Source organism: Chlorocebus sabaeus, chromosome 21, assembly GCF_047675955.1.
Source record: "Chlorocebus sabaeus isolate Y175 chromosome 21, mChlSab1.0.hap1, whole genome shotgun sequence".
Taxonomy (NCBI): Eukaryota; Metazoa; Chordata; class Mammalia; order Primates; family Cercopithecidae; genus Chlorocebus; species Chlorocebus sabaeus.
Window position 1 is genome coordinate 53,890,787 of NC_132924.1, and position 26,160 is coordinate 53,916,946.

Sequence of the window (26,160 nt, forward strand, 5' to 3'; positions counted from 1 at the left end):
CAAAGAACCATGAGTTCACCAAGAGTGAGTGTACAGGAGGAAATCAAGACTTGTGCCTATCAGAGAGCAGGGTAGACGTCAGAAGCTTCCCAGAGAGACGTAGGGAATATATAGGGGACGATGAAACTTCAGAGCTAGATGTGACCTTACACTGTGGGATGGGGGATGAGGGATGGGAGTAACCCCTCAGTTTGCAATATTCATAAATAAACTTAGCATAGGATTACAACATGCAAGTTCTTAGGCCTAATATTCCATTCCTTGTTCCTGAGGTCTGATTTTGCAAATACTGTATTAACTTCTCAGGGCTGTTTATATTACTTATTATATGATTGAGTCAAGAAGAGACAGGGCTGGGAATTCCACTTTCCTTCACATGAATTCACTTGCAATGGAAATTTAAAATTGTATAAGGTAGATAATTTCCTGCCTAAATAACATATACATAGCTGATACATCCCACCATTTAAAAAGTTATGTTTTATTTTTCTCAGCCAAAACCACAGCTACTGGTCACTTTTAAGTTCAATTTAAAGATCAAATCTTATCTCTTTGAGATGTGCTTTGGAAGTGAATAACACTCTGCTGATAAATTATTTCTCAGAGTGGTTTGTTCTTGCTTTCACGCTACCATATGGCCTACCAGACCATATCCATGTCTGGATAACTGGGTATAATGTCAACACTCTTTTGTTTTGTAAAGCTTTTCTCCATCTTATTCTGAATCTAAACAAAAAAGTAAAAAATTAAATTTTATTACTGCAGCTTTGCTTGCAAGAAATAGGCAACTTCCTTTGAAATGATTTCATTGAATTTAAACTCATTTATATAAATTCTGAGGTATAAAGTGATGTGAGAACAATGTTTTCTCTATTTAATGTGATCATACCTGGGAACAGTACCAAGACTTGGAACTTAAGACCTCTAGCTTCTCATCTTGTGATGGAGAGTGTGTAAGTTAAATGCCAAGAGGAAGTCAGGTTGTAGAAATCTGATCCAGTTAGACACCCCACACCTCCAGAGATGCAGGTCAGGAACTCAATGAGTATGAAAACTGCCATTACCCCAGCCAAATTTATCTCTGTCGGGTAATGAGCTAACAACCCCATTCTTTCCAAAAACATGTGTGAACTATTCCAGTTTTACTAATAACTTTATTTAAATAAGACACAGGAACTTCTATACTGAAAAAATACAAAACAAAAGCCACACATTTCCTTGTGTAAAGCCATATTGTATGGTAACTCAAATACTGTTCAGCGCAATGGCTAGAATTAAACAGTACAATTATATACAAAATTTAAACAATTCCTGACAAATTTCTACAGCTGGATGTAGGATACATTTGAGCTCAACAACTTCTGGGAAATTTACATGGCAAAGCATAAGCTTTAACACATTTGGTTCAAAACTTTAATATATGCTAAGAACAAATGTACAACACAATTAATATTTAGTATCTCATGAGAAAATAAAAGCACATCACTATAAATATCGTACATCAGATTTAATCACCAAGAAAGCATATTCAGTCCATTTTTCTGAAATTGATATTGATACTATTGCATTTTATTTGGACAAAAGCAGAGTGTAAGATCAACATATTATGTAATGCTAAACCAGATATCAGAAGTTAAATGGAGCTCATATTTATCTTACAGAACTAGTAATTGTCTCCCTTTAACCATAATCTACAAAATAGAGTATTTTCATCAAGGCCTGAGATTATTAGGGTTAAAGGTATCTGCTGCTGAAAAGTTTTAAAAGGTTCCCCTGTGAAAATGACAAAAGTAAACTGAGTCCTTTTTTCCATGACAGTCTCCTACAATATAACACTGACTAATTTAAAGGAGCCAGAATGCACCTTCAGGAGAAAATATTACGGCAAACTTTGGTGGAAAGAAGAGAATTGAGATCATGACAAAATAATACACAGAATATACACGCACACACACAAACATATACATATATATATCATTTCTTTAAAAAAAAATCAATGGTGTTGCTTTCTATAGACTCATCCTTCTTCAACCATCTTAGAAAATAAGCAAAGAAAAACCCAGGAATGAATGAAGGGAACTGAAACGTTCCTTTAACTGTAGGCACATTGTTCCCCTAATTCTTAAGAAAATTGTGCCATACACTTTAGGTGCAGATGAAACAACTCTAGGTTTTATTGAATTGAAAGTAGTGGAATACAAATACAAAAATTTCGCTTTTGGATATTCTTTGTACTGAAGAAAACAATGAAAGTTAGGCTTTCCCACTGACCAATCAGGAATGCCTAGGGCTCTCTTCATACTTTGTGGAGAACTTGCGTCAAAAGTTTGCAAGTTAAAGGCTATTTTCTTGAGTTTATGCTCTACTTCACATGTCGCAAATTTCAAAACTATTCATGATTATGTATTATGAGAGGCCTAAATGAAATAGCTTCAAACTATTGCTCTTGTAAGTCACCAAAAAACCTGCTTATTTATGTTGCAACAATTCTGAGACCCAAGTATTCTATGTAAATGAAGATCATGCACCTAAACTGCTTGAGGAAAACAATAACCAAAAGTATGTCACTTTTTCACCTGCAAAATAATTTCCAAGGGAGAAACTAAACATAAATATGTCTTTAGATAAAATGGTAACAGTTATGACCCTGATGGCTAACATAAACAAAAAAAATCTCAACCATTCAAACACTTCACTTATTTTGAAATTAACTCTAGACATTCCTGTCTTTAAATTTCATCACAATGTGGAATGTTTATGTACAGTCTAGTACTGAACATTTTATTTGCAACATTGTAACAGTCCTTTACTGAGCAACACCTGAACTTTTAAAAAAGCCACATGTACACATGTTGAAACAGTGAATGCAACAGTTGTTTTACTTGTAACCACATGACATAAGTGATGTCAAACACCACAGATTTTGCTGGTTCTCCTCATGTTCACCCATGTCCAGGATTATCAATCTCCTAGGATTGAATGCACTTCTTATTCTAAGAATGTGGAATGTAATGAGGAAAGGGAAATGCATAAAATAAAGGCAAAAGAGTGATGTTCCCTCTTTAGCTTTTTAGCTGTGAAATATTTAATATCCCAATATGATATACATTCCAAGTTACCTGAGTTTAGACTTCAACTGAAGTACCTGAAGCTAGGCCATAGGGTGGGCACTGTGCAACTGTTGTGGCCATTTTTTTGTTTGTTTGTTTTTTTGCATTGTATGTATTACAGAAGTTAGAAACAAACACCTGGATCAATTGTAAACATAATCCTGAAGTACAGTATTTTCCATAGGACAAAACACAGCAAGACATTTTCTATTTAGACAGGCAACTTTTTGATATAGAGCTTATTTATACTGAAGAATCTGGAACAAAACACAGGACACAGTACTAATCTGTCAAACATACTATGAAATGCATAGTCTCCACTTAAAATGCTGAATGACACACACATTTTGCAAGCATTACTGCTTTCCACAAAAACTGCTGAATAGGAGTTCCGTCCCTGCCAAGATCAGTGTTTAAGAGATACTTTATGATGCTGATAAGTATTGGTGGTGGTGGTGGTGTTCAGAAAGTTTGTCACTCCATGCAGATAGATGTCTGAAATCTTGCTCCTAATCCATGGAACATAGGGTGGAGGCCAGCTCCCCCTTTTTTAGATGATCACATAGTTCTGAGCAGAGATGTGGTCCTCACCCTGCAGTTCCTGCAGAAGCTGCTGCTGCTGGGATGGCTGCTGGGCAGAGGCCTCCATGGAGCCCGCTGTGCTGGTGTCATCGGAAAGAGACGTAAATGAAACCCGGGACGAGAGCTGCTCAACGGTCAGAGCTGCCAGAGCTGAGCTCTGGCCAGAGTTAGGAGAGTTCTTGAGCATAAGGTCAGAAGCAGGTAAGAGGGGGCCTAGAAGTTTTACAGGACAGAAAGCTGATCCGGTTGGGATGAAATTAACCTTGTTTTTGTCAGGACATGAAAAGAGAGGGGCCGAGATAGGCTGACGAGACCTAAAACCATAAAACAAAATTAGATTTATAATCATGAACACAGAACAAGTTAAGCATTTTCTGAATTAACTGGAGTTCTCTAAAACAGCTAAAATGTAAATGGCAGGAGATGGGTTAAGTGTATACAGAGGGATAAACATCTTCCATAGCACAAGTCAGTTGGCAGACTATTCATGCACACAGCATGGAAGTGGTATTTGAGACAAAAGGATTTTCAAAAGAACCAGGAAGACAAATAGAGATCATTAGTTTGTTTTTAATCATTTAGGAAGGTAGAAAAAGTCTGCTATATTATAACTGAAGATTATGTAAAGGTAGAATGACCTTTTCTGTTAAGAAAAAGTACACCAGAGGAAGGGGGCATTAGTCCATCATGTATTTAGTTTTAAACACTTCCTCCTTTTTTCTTTCTAGATAGACCTCCACTAGCACAGATGGGGGGTGGAGTGGGGAGGGGAGAGTTTCAGTGGTCTCTCAAAAAGCCAGTCAGTTCAACAGAGGTTGGGTCCACAAGCCCTTCCTCTCCTCCTGTTCCCAGGAGCTAAGTCATCAGCTCCCGCAAGATGGGTCCTTCCAGATTGCAAGAGCACTGCACCCTCCACTAGGCACCTGCACTGGAACAAAGGCATGAGTGCATCCAAGAACCACACAGTCTTCTGAGCTACTCTGCCCAGTGTTTACAGCATGAACCTCTTTTTCTAATTTCATTTCTAACTTACACATATTAAAATTTCATTAAGAAAACCCCTTGTGAACAGAAAGTCTGAATAAGCAAGCTAGATGCGGCTATAGGGCAGCTATAGGGAAGGAGACTAATCTCCTTCCGGCTTGTGGAGTACACTGTCTTTAAGCTAGTCACACATAGATATTAACTTTGCTCCTAAAGTCTCTTTGTTAGCCATCTAAATTAAGAGTTCTCGAAATGACAATTCTTAATGATTAAAAATAGATCTTTCAGGTAGTAAGAATAAGTTTCCAAGTTTCTTTGTATTGGCTTATACATTTCCAGCATACAGACTCCAATTCTCCTTCAGTAAGATCTCTCTTGCCTATTCAATTCTCTTTATATAATTTGCTTTTGAAACACATTATCAGCTGGATAGAGTAGTTGATTCATATGTAATCAACTGGTCTCAGTAAAAAGCTTTACAGCTTTGCAGATCCCAGCTGACAGAAAAGACATTACTTACGCCATTTCCTCAAAGACCTTCACTCGCTCACATCCCTCTGGGGGCTCCCGTTTGAACATGTAGCTGTTGTTTGGTTTGGGAGATGAAGCATACTTGGGTAACGGTGAGCTACTCCCACTGTCTGTAAATTTAAAGCAGTTATATTAACTAGTGATTGAAAGCTCTTTTAAATGAAATTTGATTTCCAAACAAACAGCCTTTTGCACGATTTATCCACTACTGCCCCTATGCTTTGACCACAGTCTCCTTTATTGCAAAGCTATTTCTTATACCCTGTGTAGTACATTTCTTCTAAATAAAAACTTCAATGCAACAGTAATCTGCCATACCACAGAACATAAAAAGGAGGACATTTTGGTCCAGAAAACTGCACTTTGAATACAACAGAGCTGTAATCCTGAAAACAAATATGTTATTTATTATGTATTTCAAGAATGCAACTGACGGGGCAATGTGCTTAAGTCATACAGAAGAATAAAACAGATTATAATGATACAGGGTTCTCTACATGCCTTCTCACTGCCCAACCAATTTAACAAAAATGAGTAATATTCATTACAAAAGTTCTTAGCAGAAAAGTTATTTTTGCTAAATATCATGAATAACACGTACGCAGGGGAAAAAACAAGCTTATAAAATGTCTCTTTCTACCTACCCAGGATAAAAAACATAATTTGCTCAGAATTTTACCTTTAAAATGTTTATAATAAAAGGGCTTTTTCAGCAGAATTTATATTTTTGCTACTAGAAGACATGAGAAACCTCCAAACATCTCTACTTAACACGTTTTCCTCATATTTTTGGCCAAAAAGAAAATGGTCTATTCATGAAAAGCCATAAAACCCATATGCAATTTCTCCCTTTCCTACCTGGCAAGAGATTTTGGAAATTCAAATCCACTAAAATGTGTCATTATTTTTGTAAGATGCCAAGCTGTAAAGTCAGTAACATGTTTGTATACAATAGTCCTATTTAAACAAATTCTGACTTAATGCAAACCAATCCCCACTGCTAAAATACTAAGCACATGATCTATTGAAATGTATTATTTTCATCTATTTCAAAGACAGCACCAGTATCATAATTACGTTCGTCACAATTTTGGTAAGTTGCTTTAGTGTAGAATACACGACACAGTCCAATATTCAGAAACTGAGTAATAAGATTGTTTTATCATCATTAATGAAGTTATAATACACACTTAGGAAGAAGGCCCTTGATGCACACTAATACTTGTTAGTCTTGTGAATGCAGATTTATGCTTATATTTCTGGCTGGGAAACCACTGTCTGCAAAATAATAAGGTTACACTATTGGGAAAGCTAGAAAACCACACAGTTTCTCTATCATTATTATGCATGATCCTACAGAGTAGGCACCAAACAGCCTCTTGGAAAAAATTAAGTCTCAAGAATGAAATTTGGTTTCTTCATATATTCAGATTTGAGAATTTCCTTAAGTTTAATATTTATCCTATATCTTGCATGAACAAATGGGAGGGAGGAGGAGGAGGAGGAGGAATAGGATAGTCTCTCTTAGCCTGATACAAAGCATAACTAGCCTGATTGGAGGTCTGAATTTGCTGCTCTATTTAAGCTAGGATAGTCTCTCTTAGCCTGATACAAAGCATAACTAGCCTGATTGGAGGTCTGAATTTGCTGCTCTATTTAAGCTAGGCTAGACAAGACTGGTCCATGATTAAAAAATAAAAATAAAAAATACCTCAAATTTGGTGTAATATAAAAAATATGGCTTGACCTTACCTTACTATGCAAACAGCAACAAACCAGGCAAAGGAAATATATGAGATCAAAAAATACAAGTTAAGTAGGATACCCCATACGTTGTGCGTATTTCACACTACATACGTGTATCAAAACATCTCATGTACCCCATAAATATATACACCTACCATGTATCCACAGAAATTTAAAAAAATTAAAAAAATACAAGTAGATATGGCATGAGAAGCCTCCATGGAGATTACCGCTGGACATAACTTAGCCTACAGGGCACAAGCACCATCAGCCTCAAACCATGGGCTTGATGCCATCAGCAGTCATGTCAGCAGTTAAGGATCCACCCTGTTATCATGTAAGGAAAGTCATCTCGGCCACAATTAGTCTTCTGTGTTCTTTTTCTTACTACACCATCAGACCTATCACTTTCTTTCTCTCACTATTTTACTGATGGTTTCAAAGGACTTTCTCATAACTGAAGGCTAGATGTGAGTTGGATAATCTATCTGCAAAACTGATTATCTTCCTGTTAAATCTAGAATGAAGTAATTTTCTTTTTAAAATATTTCTAATTTCAGAGGCTGTAAGTGAATATTTTAACAGAGTTTTACTCTCTTAAACAAATTCTGCTTTTTATATACTGCTATCCTAGACAGACAGTACTCAGTGTTATTATATCTTTCTGCCTTTTCAATAAAAATTATTTTTTTAAATTATGTATTTAATATTAGGTGGTCTGGAAAGGCAAAGCTTGAAAGAAAAAAATTTTGAGACTATAAACAAATATTTGCTAAATCTGGAGTTTTTCCTTCAGGTTAAGTATGCAATTGGAGAGACTGTACAGAGGGGTCAGGGAATGCAGACATCTAGTCTGGGGCTTTAGCTCTTGTATAGTTCTATGTTACCTGGAATACAATCACCTCTCTGGATTTCTATATAATTAAAGGAACTGCCATTCATGAACTCTAAAATTCTGTGATTTTTCTTTAATAGTTCTAACATACAAAGATGACATATTTTACATATATATTTTTTCTTGCCTTACAAAGTGGCATGCTTTAAAAACAACCCATATGACCAACCTATGCTACTCATTCCAGACTTGAATGTATAAAATATTACTATTCATTTAAACCTCTGTGTTGAATTTAATAGCCACATTTCAATAACAGAACATTATAAGTATAAATATGCCTGCTCACGAGATTCGAGATGAGAAGTCTCATGGTAATCTTAATTCGGTCTCTTTTGTTTACCAGTAATGGTAAGTTTTCTCATTCTGGTATCTCAGAGAATAATATAGGATCATAACTAGAAATACAATTGAGATTAGATTAAATGTTACTTTATTACTTTTAACATCATAGCCAATGTCAATAAAATTAAATGCAGTGAATATATTTACATATTTCTATATTCACGTCTCATTTTTATATATAACAATCACTCAACTCTGAAAATCAAGAATATGGAAAAATGTGATTGCTGTTTTATAACAGATCATACATATGCATTTGCACCACATTTACCATTAAAATACAAGTAGCTTATCAAATACTTTTAAACATATGATAATGAATTAAAGCTTAGAAAAATTAGAGAAGTTATTAAAGTTTGGAATTTCATATAGAAACAATATTCATTAAACTACATGTACTTGTATAGCTTGAGTTTTCTGAATTTCTTCTGACTTTTATTATATCTGGTATATTGTGGGGCCCACAATTCTTGTACACAAAATTATACATTTGGTCATACCACTGCACTTCAGCCTGGGTGACAGTGAGACCCCATCTCAAAAAAATATATATCACATATATAAAGGTTGATTCATTTATGCAGGTAGTATGTAAAATCTCTGCCATGGTTCTATTCTAGCCCTAAGTCTATAGATGTGCATTATCTCTATCACACTACTTTATCAAATTAAGTAAAATAAATTCTAAAACAAGCAATAATAGAATAGTGGTTCTAACCAGAGTTTCTTTCACATTAGACTTACCAGTTGTTTTAAAAAGATCAATGTCTAGATCTCATTCCTGAAAGATTCTGATTTAATTAGTCTGGGGAGGAGCCAAGCATTGCCTTGGGGTGGGGAGGTGGGGGTAAAGCTCCTAAGTGCACCTGAAGCACAGCCATATCTGAGAACCAATCACGAAATGGTTAAGAACATTAGTTTGGAGTGAGGCCACCTGACTTCTTCCTAGGCCTAGGTGCATGGCATAGGGTAAGTCTGATCCCTCTGTTTTTTGATCTATAAAATAGAAAATACCACTGACATGACAGCTGTGAAAATTGTATGTAAAAGGATTAGGAAAAGGGCTGGGTGAGGTGGCTCATGCCTGTCACCTCAACATTTTAGGGAGGCTGAGGCGGGAGGATCACTTGAGGCCAGGAGTTTGAGACCACCTGGTCAACATGGTGAAACCCTCTCTACAAAAAAAAAAAAAAAAACAAAACCCAAAACCAAAAGACAAAAAAAGGATTAGGATAGTGCCTGAAACACAGTAAGCTCTGAATATTATTATTATAATAGTAAAAAGTAACACATCATTTCTAATCTGAAAATTAAAAATGAACCATTTGAAAATTAAGTGCCTATTCTGCTCCCTCTTGACAGAGGAGAGTAAAGGAAATGTTTGTAATATATTTGTGTACTCTACTCAGGTACAAACAGATAAAATTTTGTTTCTGAGAGAGAAGCAGAATAATATCTGGAGTACCAGGTTGTTCAGGTTTATAACTGCCTAGCATGAACTCTGCCAGTTCAAGATGGCATACTTTAGTGTAAAGAGATCTATCATTCTGAAATTAAAATCAATGCTTAAAGCATGCAGATTCTATAGACTACTATGCAAAGAAAATACTTTTATAGTATATGCAGCAATAATCAGTAGAATGTAATTCTTATTCTATCTTTCCCAGGTAATTAACTGACTAGGAAAGTGAGTACACTGTTCAACCAACACTTTACTCAATGACATACTAAAGCATAAAATTAGCCAAGAGTTAAATTAGAAATATGATTGACTAAATAGTACTTAAACAAAATTACTACTCTAGTGTTAAAATACACTTATTCTGCTTTAGGAAATGAAATTACCAACTATAATGGGATTTGAAGGAGAAATCAGGAGAAACACACAATTGTATATCATTTCTTGGCAATAAACTTTAAGAATCAGGTTGTATTACCAATTGTATTAAAAAGCCTGTATTTTCAGTTAACTCCAAGACCAACTTGGAAACTTACAAGTAAGGAGAACAGAATTTTACAAACAGCCTCTAAGGTTTTTCTAAAATTCCAAGTTAACACCTTGTGAGAATGCTAAAGAATTGTAATGAACAAAGACATCAGTTATACATAAGATCTCCTTTAGATCAGCATTCAGCAAAGAGTAAAGGGGAAAAATGACATGAGAACCTTTTGTTTCTTACACTTAGAAACTTTGTTTCAAATCAGATTGATTTTTTAATAACTGGGACTCAACTTACATTCCAAGGCCCATTAATTAAATATTTATTATATGTAGGAGGTATTTTATATTTTGTAATCACTTGTCATTCCATAAGTATTAATTAAATTGATACCAACTTACAAACTAAGCCAAAAAATTACTCTTTAGTTTTTGTGTACTCAAAGTAAGTACAGTGCTTCCTTCCACAACATAATCTTGATATGCAGAACAACAGTGCTAACTATTATTGTTGATAGGCTAACTACTCACTCTAAATCTGATATGACAATTAAAAATGAAAACAAGTCACTTTTAATCTGATATGACAGTTAAAACTGAAAATGGTCCTCAAACCAATTTGTAGACTAAAATAATGATTCTTATAAATCTTATTGGTAAAACTAAACAAATTGGATTACACAAAATATTTTGTATCTTGTACAAAAGTAGGTATCTCAAGAAAATCACTATAATACAATCTTAATTTTTATATTGTCAAGTTTATTAAATGGCAAAATTTCCAGGAACATCAGTTGCTTAAAAAAAAAAACTGAAATCACATTGTTCATGTTAATATCCTACAACTGTGGTCTCCCAATAAGAGAGGCATGAAACAATCTGCTGATGTGTAGGGAAAAAAATCAGTGCAATATACATATTTACCTTTTATCTTTAAAAACAAGTAAACTTTACTAACATTTAGGGAAAAAAGAACATTGGAACTTCTAATAAAATTTTCACTACAATTTTAAATGTTCACTTAAATATTTACTGAGCATTTACTATGTTCAAAAGCATAGGCAAAGCAAAATGCTATCAACGTTATCAGTGCAGTATTAGATAAAATTTAGTATTTCCTCTTTTTAAAAAAAATCTTGCTAAAAGAAAATGATCTTATAATGTCTTTAGGCAGAAACCAACATGGAATCTTAAACATCATTATAGTCACCTTAAAGTCTATTCCATCTCCAATATTTACTACCTTATTAATGATGGTAATCATTTCCACATCTCCCATGCTGGAACTTCATAAGAACTTTGCTGTTATCCTGATTTCCTCCTCCTCCCTCACCTCATACAGCTAATCAGCCACCAAATGCTCTTGACTCTTCTTCAGCCCCTTTCCTCCAGTTCCTCTGACCTTGCTATGCCTCCTCATCTTTGCCCTATACCTGTGGTCTCCCAATTAAGAGGCATGAAACAATCTGCTGACATGTAGGAAAAAATATCAGCAATTAAATATATTTATTTTTACATTTATACATACTTTTTATCTTTTAAAACAAGTAAACTTTAACAGTTTGTAGAATGAATTATATACATATGTCACCTAGAAATATATAAACTTTATTGGGGTACAGATTCAAAATTGCTAACAAGGGTATGGAATAAATAAAGTTTGAAAATCACAAGACTAGACTATTAACATGGCTACTTATCTTGTCCTCCTACTGCTTCTACTTCTGTGTCAACGTGAGTTATAGTTCTTAAATGTGAAGCTGGTCATATCCTTTAGCTGACAAAGGATCTTTCCTTGGCTTTTCATTTCTCTTAGCAAAGCTTACAGGGGCCCTTATGAAACAGTGAACTTTCTAACTCTCCAGTCGAACTGTTTTCTACTCTCCACCATTCACCCCATACCCCAACCGTGCAGTATCTTACTGTTCTCTACACACTGGGCCCTTTCACAGCTGAATGCCCATGTAAAGACTATTCCTTCTGCAAAGGCAGCAAGATGTAGTATCAGGTTCCTACAGAATATCTTTGTTGGCAGCTAGATGCCATGGAAGTTAGCTAGGTTACTTAATTTCTCTAACCCTCAGATTCTGGGACCTTTAAACAATGACCATGTCACCGACCTATAGGACTGTGGTGATACTGCTGGAATAATACAAATAAAATCACCTGAACACATTTAATCATCATAGCAATTCTATGAGGCAGGTATCCCCAATTTATAGGTGAGGAAATTGAGATACAGATAGATTGAGTAGCTTGTCCAAAGGCACATAATTAAGTGGCAGAGCAGGGATTCAACCTGGCTGCCCCAGAGTCAATGTTCATTATTGTTACGCTACCTGTTTCACTAAGTTTGGATCTATCTCAACTCCAGTGTCTTCATTAGAGATGTGAGGAGATGACCAGATGAATCAAGTTCCTTCCAATCTAACATTCTGTTTCTAATTAAAGGCTTATAGCTCAGCCAAGAGCTTCATTGGGTCTGCCTTCTGTCAGTGTCAGAAAGAGATAGTGTAAGGAGTGGTCCCTATGAGTTGATACTTCTCAGAGGAACACAAAAGATAATGGGGGAGGAAAAATCCAACAGATTCCCTTTTCCTTGAACCTAGTTGACACCTATTACTTTCCACCCAGTTACTGTCAGAGTTTACTGGTTACCAGCAAGACCAACAGCAAGAAGGGGAAGATGAGACAGTTTTGGCAGTTACTTCCTTTCCCCTTATTTCAACAACAAATTTGAAATTCATGGCCTCTTTCCCACCAAGAGCCTATGACTAAATTTAGCATAATCTTAGTTTAATTACTCTTGGTTTTTATTTTTATGAAGAGTATCACACACTCTTCACGAACATTAAAAGCCTAACATAAAATTCAACAATTTAAAGAAAACACATTTTCAACATAGCTATAAAAATATATCTGTTAAAAAATGGACATATCATGAAGAAAGGTCTTAATACTCAAAAAAAATCTCCATTAAGCACTACACCATGCTAGGCACTAGTTTATTTACTGACAGTAAAGCAATGACCAAAATATGGTCATTTACTCTTGTTGGAGCTAACATCATGGTAAACAGATAAGCGATTAAATGAAACATATATGCAGGTATGTTAAAATTTTTTGATTTGCTTATATTCTAAACAGCACTAATGGCTAAAACTGAGTTGTATACCTAAGTAGTTTTGAATTATGAATAATAACTCATAGACAGCTATCACAGTATCTGCCATTGGTATAATCGTTAACATTTTCAGAAAGAAGGGACAAGAGCATCTACTGGATACTTATTTTGTGCTGTTAGACACTGGAATGTATGTATCTTAAGATGCTGTCTTGAAAGAAAGATAGGTAAAACGACCTTGGGACATAATTCTAGAATAGATCAATTTTAACCTATAGACTAACTCCTTTGTTGGAATAATATCTTTATACTCTGTAATTTTACCACCAAAAGGTTCCTCTAGGATAATAAGCATCATACAACCATATCAAGAGAATATTTTGATAAACACATCCAGGTTCAAAAGCAGTGATTTTTCAAGGTGTGGTAGCTCAAAGAAGCGTACCCATCATATCTGGTTTTACAATATAAACCCCCAAAAGAAAACTGCCATAAAATCTTGGCTGATTACCTAAAAAATGGAGGGTTAAAGCATAGTAAGGGCACAGGTCAAAAAAAAGGTCAAGAAATAGAACCCTAGAGATAAATACAAGTATGTTAAAATGTATGTATAAAGGAATAGGAAGATGCCAAAAGCAGTCTGTTTCAGAAGTCTGCCTAGGGTCAAGCCTAGACCCTGGAAAGACAAAATAATACTTTTTTTTCTCCTAAGACCAAAGGAGGCTCAGTCCTAACACTAAAAGTTTAGCAATATGAATATTTACGAGTTAAGTCACAGAATGAGTTAAATAGGCTTACATGCATTGGCTTGGGAAACTCTATCCACATAGTGTACACTGTTCCTTCAGGAAAATATAGCTTAAAATACAAGTAATCAATTTATGGACTCTTGGAATATAACTCTCAGTAGTTGGCCTGAATAAAATGATTCCATTTATTTCATGATTATAATAATCTGTTTCCACAATATCCTGCAAAACTGCAGAATTTTATAACAACTGCATAAGTGAACTGTGCCAAAGATCAATGATAAGTAGCTGACTGAAGTCTACATTTTGTGGCTTGCCCAGCACCAGTTTGGCTACCATTAAGCAATGCTGGCAGAGCTGCTTAAGAAATATTCTGACACTGCCATCTGTATTATATAAATGGCTATTTTTGCTCCTTGCATTTTATTTTGGGTATGATAATGTGGAAGAATGTAAGCTACCTCTGAGGGTACATTCTGACGATGTCAAGATGAGTGCTCTTATTCTGGATCTCTGAATTCTCCACACAGAGAAGAGCAGTAGTAGTTCCTATGGCTATTAGTTAGCCTGGAAACTTTATACATGTGACCAGTGTGACCAAGTTGCCTTCAATCTTTAGGTTACTGGAAAAATCTAGTAAAAAATCAAAACAAAACACCAAAAACCCATTCACTTGAAACAACTCTCTCAACAGTTGAAACTTTCTTGACAGAGTGTTTTTGTCCTGGCATTGCAATCCATACAGGCAAAGAAAAAAACCAATGTGCGATGCAACTAAAATTATTTTATAGGTCTCAAATGATACATAATTCATAGCAAATAGATGTTAGGAACACACAGAAATAATGTTAGCAAAGTCAGAAAAAGAATATGTATATAAAACGAATACTAGAAAAATAATCAGCTCACCAGCACATCCCTCATTAGGGCAGCTATTCACTGCAGCTATCCCTCTCCCCTCCATGTCTATCCAGGCTCCTACAGATGTCTGAACTAGTTACTCTACCACAGAACAAATCTCTCTACAGCAACTGCAGACTATGTAGGTACTCCAAATCAAATCAATTCTAGTTGACTTCAAAATTATAGAATTCATTCTGTTTTCATAATGATGAAAAGCTCTAGGAAAGCTATACAGCTTCCTTTTATGTCTCTAATAAACAAAACACCAATTTATGATTTATTGTAGAAAACATACATTATAGGAAAGAATTAGTATCTTTTTTTGAGATGGGAGTCTTGCTCTGTTGCCCAGGCTGGAATGCAGTGATGTGATCTCGGTTTGCTGCAACCTCCACCTCCCAAGTTCAACTGATCCTCTTGTCTCAGCCTCCTGATTAGCTGGGGCTGAAGCTGCATGCCACCACACCTGACTAACTTTTTGTATTTTTAGTAGAGATGGGGTTTCACTATGTTGGCCAGGCTGGTCTTTAACTCCTGACCTCAAGTGAGCTGCCCGCCTTGGCCTCCCAAAATGCTGGGATCACAGAAATAGTTAGTATTTTTTAAAAACAGCAAAACCCAGAGTTTGGGCTTTACATGAAGAAGAAATGAGTCAGAAACTAGCCTACAGTTTGAATGACATAACATATTAGTTCCAGAAATTGTAAAATTTCTGGACAACTCCTTCCTTTATACTTTTAGTATTCTAAACATCATTGTCTAATAGTGTATTATTTGTTTACATTCCTAATTACTTCCTACTAGACTAGAAATTCTTAAAGACAGATACCACATCTTAATCATCTCTATTTCTCCACTCTCTAGTACAATATCTGACATACAATAAATGCTCAACAAGTGTTCCTTAAATAAACTAGAAGTATAACCTCAGTTGAAATACATAAATCTCAACTCCCAATTCTAAAATACCTATGTGTGCATACTTACATATATAAAAGGGATAGGTGCTATTTTCATTTTCTCTTTATAATATTTGATTTGTTTGAGAACTAGAAACCTTGTATTGCATAACAGAGGGCTAACACAGTATTCCAGGGAGTAGTAACATCAACTTGATCTTAATCACAAAAGAATGCCTCTCAGCTAAATATGGTAGATATTATGAAACTGATGTCATAGGGCTTTAATTCTCAAACTGAGGTGATCTTGTAGAAAACAGAGAAATGTCTTAAATAATTCTGAAACCCATTCTATATTTATAAGTTCTAAAGAGATTTTTAAAAAATCACTATTTTTAAAATTAAGCAACATTCATCACCACTAATTGTTTGCCATGTGCCAAAAAGTTGTGCTATGCATTTTGCTATATCTCATGTAACCCCAATAATGATATGAGGTAGGTATTATTACCCTATTTTACTAAGAAATATTTTTTAACTATTAGGAAAAAACCTTAGCTTTAGAGATGATCTGAACCAATGTTCTCATTTTACATATTAAACAAACAAAAAAAAGGGGTTGAGTATAAAGAAGTTAGTGTTATGCAGGCTTATATCTGGTATGTAAGAACAAAAGGACATAGAGGAAAATATATCAACAAAGGCAAACTTAGGAAAAGGTCTAACCTGTCTAAGAAATGGCCAGAATTAATATTATTAGATAATTGACACAAACTAGGCCAGAGAAGGTGATTCTGACTAAGCTGTGGAAGTTAAATAATTGATATTTTTTCCTGAAACGATTAGGGAAACTAACAGGTGATAATAAAGGTGATTATTTTTACAGCAGCAGCTACTATTCATTAAATCCTTGAGAATTAATGCAGGTTTTATGTCCAAACCTTCACAGGATTTTCAAATGCATTCCTATGGTCCCAAAGCCAGTGCTACTCTTAACTTCTATGTTATAACGTCTCCTGCAAAAGACCCTGGCAGGAGAGTGACATGATTATACCTTCTCATAATAAAATAGATTATACATCTTTAGGAAAAAGAGATATTATATATTAAAGAACACACACTGTTTGAAACTTATGATGTAAGTGAAGACCTGTGAGCTACAGAAACCACTATTCACTGGGAGGCCCTGAAGGCAATCTCACAACTAGTTAACCAAAATGGAACTCATCTACCATCTTCTCAATACATTTTCTTTTTGGTTCAGCATCTCTCAATTATCCACAGTATTAAAGAAAACAGAACTCCAGAATTAACTGTCTAGCTGTACTACCACCATTATTTCTACTTTTCATTTTTACCCCAGGTACAAGTGTTAAGTAGCAAAAGTAGCCAACCTGAACTGTACTTATCCTTTCTACTGGCATAACAAAGAATATGAGTTTGGAATCAAGACAGACTGGTTTCTCCATTTACCACCTACACAACCTAAATCAAGTTACTATTATCATTTCCATTTACCTTCCAAACAAACATTCCTACTGGAAGCAAGATGTTTTATTGTGAAACATCCACATTAAAAGGTTGTGAGGAAGTGATTAAAAGTGTTTATTTTCACAGGATGCTTCAGTGAAATGAAAGTTTCCTAGTCTGACATTTTAAGACATGGAGGCTTCCCACATGAAGCCAAGAGATATCTGGTACTATATTCAATATATCCTTAATGAAGGAAGGGGGTCCACAAGGCCTTCAATAATGAAAGAGTCAACAAGAAAGGGGAGAACTGTTAAGATCTACCCACATATAAAAGCAGAGGACAAAATCCAAAGTAGCTTCCACTTAACATCTAAGAACAGTTACATATAATAAGTAAAAGAAGTTAGACACAAAGAATATATACCTCATTATTCAATTTGTATGAAGTCTAGTAACAGGGGAAACTAAATTATAGTGATGGAAGTCAGCGAAGTGGTTACTTTCAAGTGGAGAGAGGAAGGATGCTATTGGGGAAGAGGCGCAAGGAGCCTTGTGGGATAATAAAAATCTTCTATATCTATACGTGACCTAGGTAGTGGTTTCATGAGCACACACATGTAAAAATTCATTTGGCTGAGCACTTATGATCTGAGCATTTTACATACAACAACATATCAATCATAGGGGATGGGGTCAGTTCAGAACAAGGACCGTAAAATTCCTAAGATTTTATAACCATATAACTTTGTATAGTTCTACATTTTTGTTGCCATTGACCTATTTCTCTATGGTGACAAGCAGTAAATTTGTTATAAACATAAGTTCAGTGTTTCTTTGCAAGTAGGTAGGAAGGTAGAAGCTGGGCAGTCTACATGGCCTTCTGTAGCTAGGTCTTAGGGGGCTAGAAACAGAAAGAACCCAGGGAGTGTTGGCAGACAAGTGGTGATAGACACAATGATAGAAGAACATGGAGAGATAGTTGGGCTTGATAGGAAATAAGAATCCCAGAGGGTCTCAACAGTTAATAATTTATCTACATACTATAATATAATCCCTGATGTCCTGTAGGTACTCACTGAGCTTTATAAACTTGGTTAAAAATACACTTTTCCAATAGAATTTTTAGAAATGATTTCCTCGCAAATCAATCTGATTACAAAATCTAACTTTAAGCTTGAGAAACATAAATTTTACCATAACCATCATCCGCTCTGGACAATAACAAGGAAAAGACCCATGTATTATATGAAGTTGTACACACTCCATTTTATGGCTTTCATTAGCTGTTAGAACCATGCGCTGTGCTTCTCTGACACATTTATGGAAGATGTTTGTTAGAGTCACAAAGAAGGGGGTATGTGAAACCAATGAACAAACAAACCTAGATTAACCAATCTTTGACAATGTCACCACTCAACAAAAGAAAAAAAAAGAATGTAATGGTCTAAGACAAGGTATAATGAGCAAGGCCCCATAACAAACCCTCTAAGTGGACGATTCCATTCTTACCTTTATCACGATCATAGAGCAAATCTTCTGTTGAGCAAGGGCTACCATCCTGGGATTCCGGGGGACAAAAAGGGGAGACACAGGGTGAATGACTGCTGCAGCTACTGCTGCGCTCCTGGACAGAAGGAGTCTGAGTGTCAATGCTGCGAGTACTACTGCTCCGGTAATGAGCAGGGAGTGGAGCTCTTCGACCATCTGGTATGTCCAACGGCTGTAAGAGGAATACCATTAAACATCCAAATGCTGGTGCATACATTCATCTACATAGAAAGCACATAGTATTTCCTTTGATTTCCTATTCCAGCACTACTGACCCAATTTATTCTTCAAAGGCTAAAGACCAAGCTTGTATCTTAAGCTAATTTCTATATATGTTACCTTTATTGAACTAAACATTTCTTTTAAAACAAATTGTTGGCCTTAAAAATTCCATAGCTCACTGTATGTACCTGTAGGTCAGCACATCCCACAAAACTCTTCAAGGACAGCAAGAGTCCTGTGCCTGGTACTACTCCTGGCACATGGCAGATATTCAGTAAACATTTGCTGAATGAATTAACAAAGCTAAAAAAAATCACTTTGACTTGCTTGTAAGAAAAAGTGAAATCTCATATTCACAGGTACAGATTTTTCTGTTTGTTCTTCCTTCCTATTTTAATTTTTTAGAGGCCATGAACAGAACCATAGTTTCTATTTCCTTTGCAAATGATCCAAAATTTCTAATAAAGAGGTTTATTCTATTAGTAATCAATAGAGGTTATAAATGTAACTCAGAAGAATTTTAATATTAGAAGAATTTGGATATCAAATTCTACTAATTTGGTATCCAACTAAGTAGGACTACTCGTAATTTTCCTTAGTTTGAATACCTTGTTCTCAGTAGCAGAAAGAGAAAAAAGGAAACCATCATCATAGAGCCATATATTTTGGACCTGAGGGTACCTCAGAGCTCACTGGTCCATTGTTTTGTTTTCACAAATGAGGAACCTATAGTTCAGTGACACAGCTAATTAAGTGGCATCAGAGATGCTGCTGCAGTGGACTCTTTCTACTTTACTACTCTGCTTCTGTAAAAATACATCTTACTCCATATTCTTCATTTGTGTGCTAACAAAGTGAGGTTAACAAGTAAAATTCTCTATATTAAGTTACTATATAATTGAAAATATTTGTTGTTACTAAACACACAGGATTGCAATGCTAGGGAAAAGAACCAATATGCTGTTAATTTATTTATAACTTATTTTCACCATTTATTGTGTCTACTGCTCTTACTCTGATCACTGTCATTTCAGAGATTTTAGAAACACTGTCGAGAGGGGAAATGAAGGTAAAAGCAGGTGAGATTCAAAATGTATCAATATTTTCTATACCAAACAAGTGAAGGCTGAAATCCGAAACTTTGCAAATGAAAACTTCATTTAGAGTTCTGCCCCTGCTGCCCCTGGACTGGAGAAGAAACAAAGAGGCTGAGGTCTTTACTTGCACTACTAGCATGACATACTCACTATACAGAGAGGAGCCCATCTCCTCCCTGTGAGCCCTCGGCACCCCACCTTTCATCTGGTGGGGCTCCTGGGTCAGGCCAGCAGCACAGCTGCCCCACCCCCTGGCTGAACATCCTGGTAGCAGCGGATCTGTGTTTCTGAAGTGGAGGTCCCAGACGCAACCAAAAGACCCTCTGCCATTACCACTGCAGTGGTACTCCCCTTGCTACCCTTGGACTAGGAAAGGAGCAAAGACCCTGAGTGCTTTAACCACACCTTCAGCAAGCTGCCACTGCCCTAAGAAGAGGTCAGTCTGTCTCCCCCAGGATTCCCCCAGCTTGAGCCCACAATGCAGCTGTCCTACTCCAAGCCAATCACACTGACTGGCAGCAGTTCTGCATTTCTCTGGGGTGGACCCCAGAGACGAGTGAAAGGCCCTCTGCCATAGCCACTGCCAAGTTCCCTTCCCCTGCTGCCTCCAAGCTGGGAGAGAACATAAAGCCTTAGCTCACCCCAGGGCTGAAGCCTGGGAGTGCCAAGCCGAGATCTGCAGCCAGCACTTGAGTGGGAGAGGAGCCCACACTTTCAGAGCACTGAGAGGGAGCACAGTTGCAATCATGAGGAAATACAGAAGAGCCACGTGGCTGAGCAAGAGCTTACCTACTGGCCATTACGCTTAAGGGCTATCAAACTTCAATCACAGTGCAAACTTCAATACAAAAAATACTTTGCTAATAAACCCTCCTGTGAAACTAAAGACAATAATTCAGCTACAAATAAAAACCTTGTACAATGCCTCAGACTCTAAAAACATCCAGAAAAGTCAACCAACTGTACAAATTATGCCACAGTTGAAGGAACACCAGCCCACACAGGTGAGAAAGAACCAGTGCAAGAACTCTGGCAACTCAGAAAGCCACAGTGTCTTCTTTCCTCCCAATGACCATATTAGTTCCCCAACAAAGGTTCTTAAACAGGTTGGAATGGCTGAAATGACAGAAAGATAGAATTCAGAATATAGAAATGAAGGTCATCAAGATTCAGAAGAAAGCCAAAACACAATCCAAGAAATCTAATGGTTGCCATAAAATAATACAGGAGCTGTTTGATGAAACGGACATTATAAGAAGGAACCAAACTGATCAGAGAGTTGAAAAACACACTACAAGACTTTCATAATGCAATCCCAAATATTAATAGCAGAATAGACCAAGCTGAGGAAAGAATCTCAGAGCTTCAAGACTGGTTCTCTGAACTAAGTCAGATGAATTTTTTTTTCCTTTTTTTTTTTTGAGATGGAGTTTTGCTCTTGTTGCCAGGCTGGAGTGCAATGGCACAATTTCGGCTCACTGCAACCTCCACCTCCTGGGTTCAAGAGATTCTCCTCCCTCAGCCTCCTGAGTAGCTGGGATTATAGGTGCCCACCACCATGCCCGGCTAATGTTTTGTAATTTTGGCACAGATGGGGTTTCACCACGTTGGCCAGCCTGGTCTTGAACTTCTGACCTCAGGAGATCCACCTGCCTTGGCATCCCAAAGTGCTGGGATCACAGGCATAAGCCACCATGCCTGGCCAAAAAAATTTTTTTTAATGAATAACAGAGAATGAACAAAGCCTCTGAGAAATATTGTACTATGTAAAGAGACTAAATCCACGATGCGCTGGCATCCATAAAAGCGATGAGGAGAGAGCAAGCAACTTAGAAACCATATTTCAGGATACTGTCCATAAAAACGTCCCCAACCTCACTAAAGAGGCCAACATTCAAATTCAGGAAATGCAGAGAACCCCTGCAAATACTACACTAGAAGACCATTCCCAACACACATAATCATCAGATTCTCCAAGGTTGGAATGAAAGAAAAAATGTTAAAGGCAGCTAGAGAGAATAGGCAAGTCACCTACAAAGGGAACCCCATGGGGCCAACAGCAGACCTTTCAGCCAAAATCCTGCATGCCAAAAGAGATTGGGAGCCTATATTCAGCATTATTAAAGAAAAAATTTCCAAGCGAGAAGTGCATATGCAGTCAAACTAAGCACATAAGCAAAGGACAAATAAGATCCTTTTCAGACAAGCAAATGGTAAGAGAATTCATTACTAGCAGACCTGCTTTACAAGAGATCCTGAAAGGAGTGCTAAATCTGGAAAGGAAAGAACATTATCAGCCACTACAAAAACACAATTAAGTACACAGAACAGTGACACTATAAAGCAACTACACAATTAAGTCTGCATAATAACCAGCTCACAACACAATGAAGGATCAAATCTGTACATATCAATATTAACCTTGAATGTAAATGGATTGAATGTCCCAATTAAAAGGCACAAACTGGCAAGCTGCATAAAGAAGCAAGACTAAACGGTAGGCGTCTTCAAGAGACCAGGCTCACATGCAAAGACACCCATGGGGTCAAAATAAAGGGATGGAGAAAAATCTACCAACCAAATGGAAAACTGAAAAAAGTAAGGTTGCTATTCTAATTTCAGACAAAACAGAATTTATACCAACAAATATCAAAAAAGACAAAGAAGGGCAGTACATAATGGTAAAGGGTTCAATTCAACAGGAAGACCTAACTATCCTAAATATACAAGCACCCAACACAGGAGCACCCAGATTCATAAACCAAGTTCTTACAGACCTACAAAGAGACTTAGATGTCCACAAAATAATAGTGGGAAACTTCAACACCCCACTGCCAGTATTAGGCAGGTTGCTGAGGTAGAAAATTAACAGAGATATTCAGGACCTGAACTCAACACTTGACCAAATGAATTGAATAGACATCTACAGAACTCTTCAACCCAAAACAACAGAATATACATTCTTCTCATTATCACATGGCACACAGTATAAAAACAACCACACCAATGGACATAAAACAATCCTCTACAAATTTAAAAAAACTGAAATCATGCCAACCACACTTCTGGACCACAGTACAATAAAAACTGAAATCAATACTAAGAAAATTGCTGAAAACCATACAATTACATGGAAATTAAACAATCTGCTTCTGAATGGCATTTGGGTAAACCATGAAAGTAAGGCAGAAATCAAGAAAGTCTTTGAAACTATGGGAACAAAGATACAAAGATACAACATACTAGATTCTATGGGACACAGCTAAAGCAGTGTTAAGAGGGAAATTTACAGCTCTCAAAGTCCACATAAAAAAAAAATCAGATCTCAGATAACAACTTAACATCACATCTAGAGGAACTAGAGAAACAAAAGCAAACCAACTCCAAAGCTAGCAGAAGACAAGAAATAACAAAAATCAGAGCTGACCTGAAAGAAACTGAGATGCAAAAAAACATAAAAAAGATTAACGAATCCCTGCGTTAATTCTTTCAAAGAATAAGTGAGAGAGACTGCTAGCTAGACTAATAAAGAAAAAAAGATCCAAATAAACAAAATCAGAAATGACAAAGGGGACAGTACCATTGACTCCACAGAAACATAAAAAACCCTCAGAGACTACCATGAACACCTCTATGCATACAAGCTGGAAAACACAGAACAAACAGGTAAATTCCTGGAAACATACAAACTCCCAAGACTGAACCAGGAAGAGAGAATCCCTGAACAGAACAATAATGAGTTCTGAAATTGAGTCAGTAATAAAAAGCCTACCAACCAGAAAGAGCTCTGAACCACATGGATCCACAGCCAAATTCTACCAGATGTATAAAGAAGAGCTAGTACCATTCCTACTGAAACTATTCAAAAAACTTGAGGGGGAGGGACTTCTCCTTAACTAATTCTATAAGGACAACATCATCCTGATACCAAATTTGGCAGAGACACAACAATGACAACAAAAACTTCAGGTGAATATCCTTGATAAAAACAGATGAAAAAATCCTCAACAAAATACTAGTAAACCAAATCCAGCAGCAGATCAAAAAGTGAATCCACCACGACCAAGCAGACTTTATCCCTGGGATGCAATGTTGGTTCAACATATGCATATCAATAAATGTGATTCATCAGATAGAACTAAAAACGGAAACCACATAATTATCTTAATAGATGCAGAAATGGCTTTCAATAAAATCCAACATCCCTTCATGTTAAAAACCTCCAACAAACTAGGCACTGAAGGAACATACTTCAAGATAATAAGAACCATCTAAGAAAAACCCACAGCCAATGTCATACCGAATGGGCAAAAGCTGGAAGCATTCCCTTGAAAACTGTAATGAAACAAGAATGCCCTCTCTCACCACTCCTGTTCAACATAGTACTGGAAGTCCTGGCCGGAGCAATCAGGCAAGAGCAAGAAATAAAAGACAGCCAAACAGGAAGAGTAAAGGCACACGATCCCTGGTTGCAGACAATATGATTCTATACTTAGAAAATCCCATAATCTCTGCCCAAAAGCTCCTTGATCCGATAAACAACTTCAGCAAAGTATTTATTAAGAAACAAAACATACAAAAATCAGTAGCATTTCTACATACTAACAATATCAAAGCTGAGAGCCAAATGAAGAACACAATCTCATTCACAATAGCCATAAAAAGAATAAACTACCTAGGAATACAGCTATCTAGGGAGGGGAAAAATCTCTAGAATGACAATTACAAACCACTGCTCAATGAAATTAGAAATGACAATATCAGATGGAAAAACATTCCATGCTCATGAATAGGAAGTATAAATATTGTTAAAATGGCCATACTAGTGCGGTGGTTCATGCTCGTAATCCTAGCATTTTGGGGGGCCGATGTGGGCAGATCACGCAGTCAGGAGATCGAAGCCATCCTGGCCAACACGATGAAACCCCGTCTCCACTAAAATATAAAATAATAATAATAATAATTAGCTGGGCATGGTGGCACACGCTTGTAGTCCCAGCTGCTCAGAAGGCGGAGGCAGGGGAATTGTTGGAACCTGGGAGGTGGAGGTTGCAGTGAGCCGAGATCATGCCACTGCACTTCAGCCTGGCCACCGAGCAGCAAGACTGTCTCCAAAAAAAAAAAACAAAAAAAAAACAAAAAAGCCATACTGTCCAAAGCAATTTCCAGATTCAATGCTGTTCCCATCAAATTTCCAATGATGTTCCTCACAGAATTAGAAAAATCTATTTTAAAATTCATATAGAACCAAAAAGGAGCTTGAATAGCCAAAGTAGTCCTAGGCAAGAAGAACACAGCTGCAGGCATCACATGACCTGACTTCATACTATACTACAAGGATATAGTAACCAAAACATGGTACTGGTACAAAAGCAGACATACAGACCAATGGAACAGAAGAGAGAGCCCAGAAATAATACTGCACACCTATAACCATCTGTTCTTTGACAAAGCCGAGAAAAATAAGCAAGGGGAAAGGACTCCCTATTCAATAAATGGTGCTGGGATAATTGGCTAGCCATATGTAGAAGACTGAAACTGGATACCTTCCTTACACCATATACAAAAATCAACTCAAGATGGATCAAAGATTTAAATATAAAACCTGAAACTATAAAAACACTGGAAGATAACCTAGGAATTACCATTCTGGACACAAGACCTGGCAAAGATTTCTTAAGAAAGATGCCAAAAGCAACTGCAACAAAACCAAAAATTGACAAATGGGACCTAATTAAACTAAAGAGCTTCTGCACAACAAGAGTTTTTCAACAACAGAGTACACAGGCAACCTACATAATGGGAGAAAATGTTTGCAAACTATGCATCTGACAAAGGTCTAATATCCAGAATCTAAAAAATGAAAACAAATGAACAGCAAAAACAATCCCATTAAAAAGTGGGCAAATGGTCAGGTGTGATGGCTCATGCCTGTAATTATAATCCCAGCACTTTGGGAGGCCAAGGCAAGAGGATTCTTGAGCTCTGGAGTTTGAGGCAAGCCTGGACAAAT

At 36.5% G+C, this 26,160-nt stretch overlaps 1 protein-coding gene across 4 annotated transcripts in view; it reads right to left on the minus strand.

Moving 5' to 3' along the window:
* Window positions 1-1,134: 1,134 nt before the first annotated feature.
* The window catches only part of GLCCI1 (glucocorticoid induced 1), a 125,279-nt gene continuing 100,253 nt past the window's right edge, over window positions 1,135-26,160 (minus strand). For 2 of the 4 annotated variants that reach the window (XM_007982067.3, XM_007982068.3), the window contains exons 6-8: window positions 18,790-19,000; window positions 5,197-5,317; window positions 1,135-4,006 (exon numbers count right to left, since the gene is read on the minus strand). In XM_007982067.3, the coding sequence (XP_007980258.3) occupies window positions 3,661-4,006; window positions 5,197-5,317; window positions 18,790-19,000 (678 nt within the window). In that variant the 3' untranslated portion in view covers window positions 1,135-3,660. The remainder of the gene's footprint in view (window positions 4,007-5,196; window positions 5,318-18,789; window positions 19,001-26,160) is intronic. The other 2 variants (XM_038004654.2, XM_007982072.3) reach the window with 2 other exon arrangements.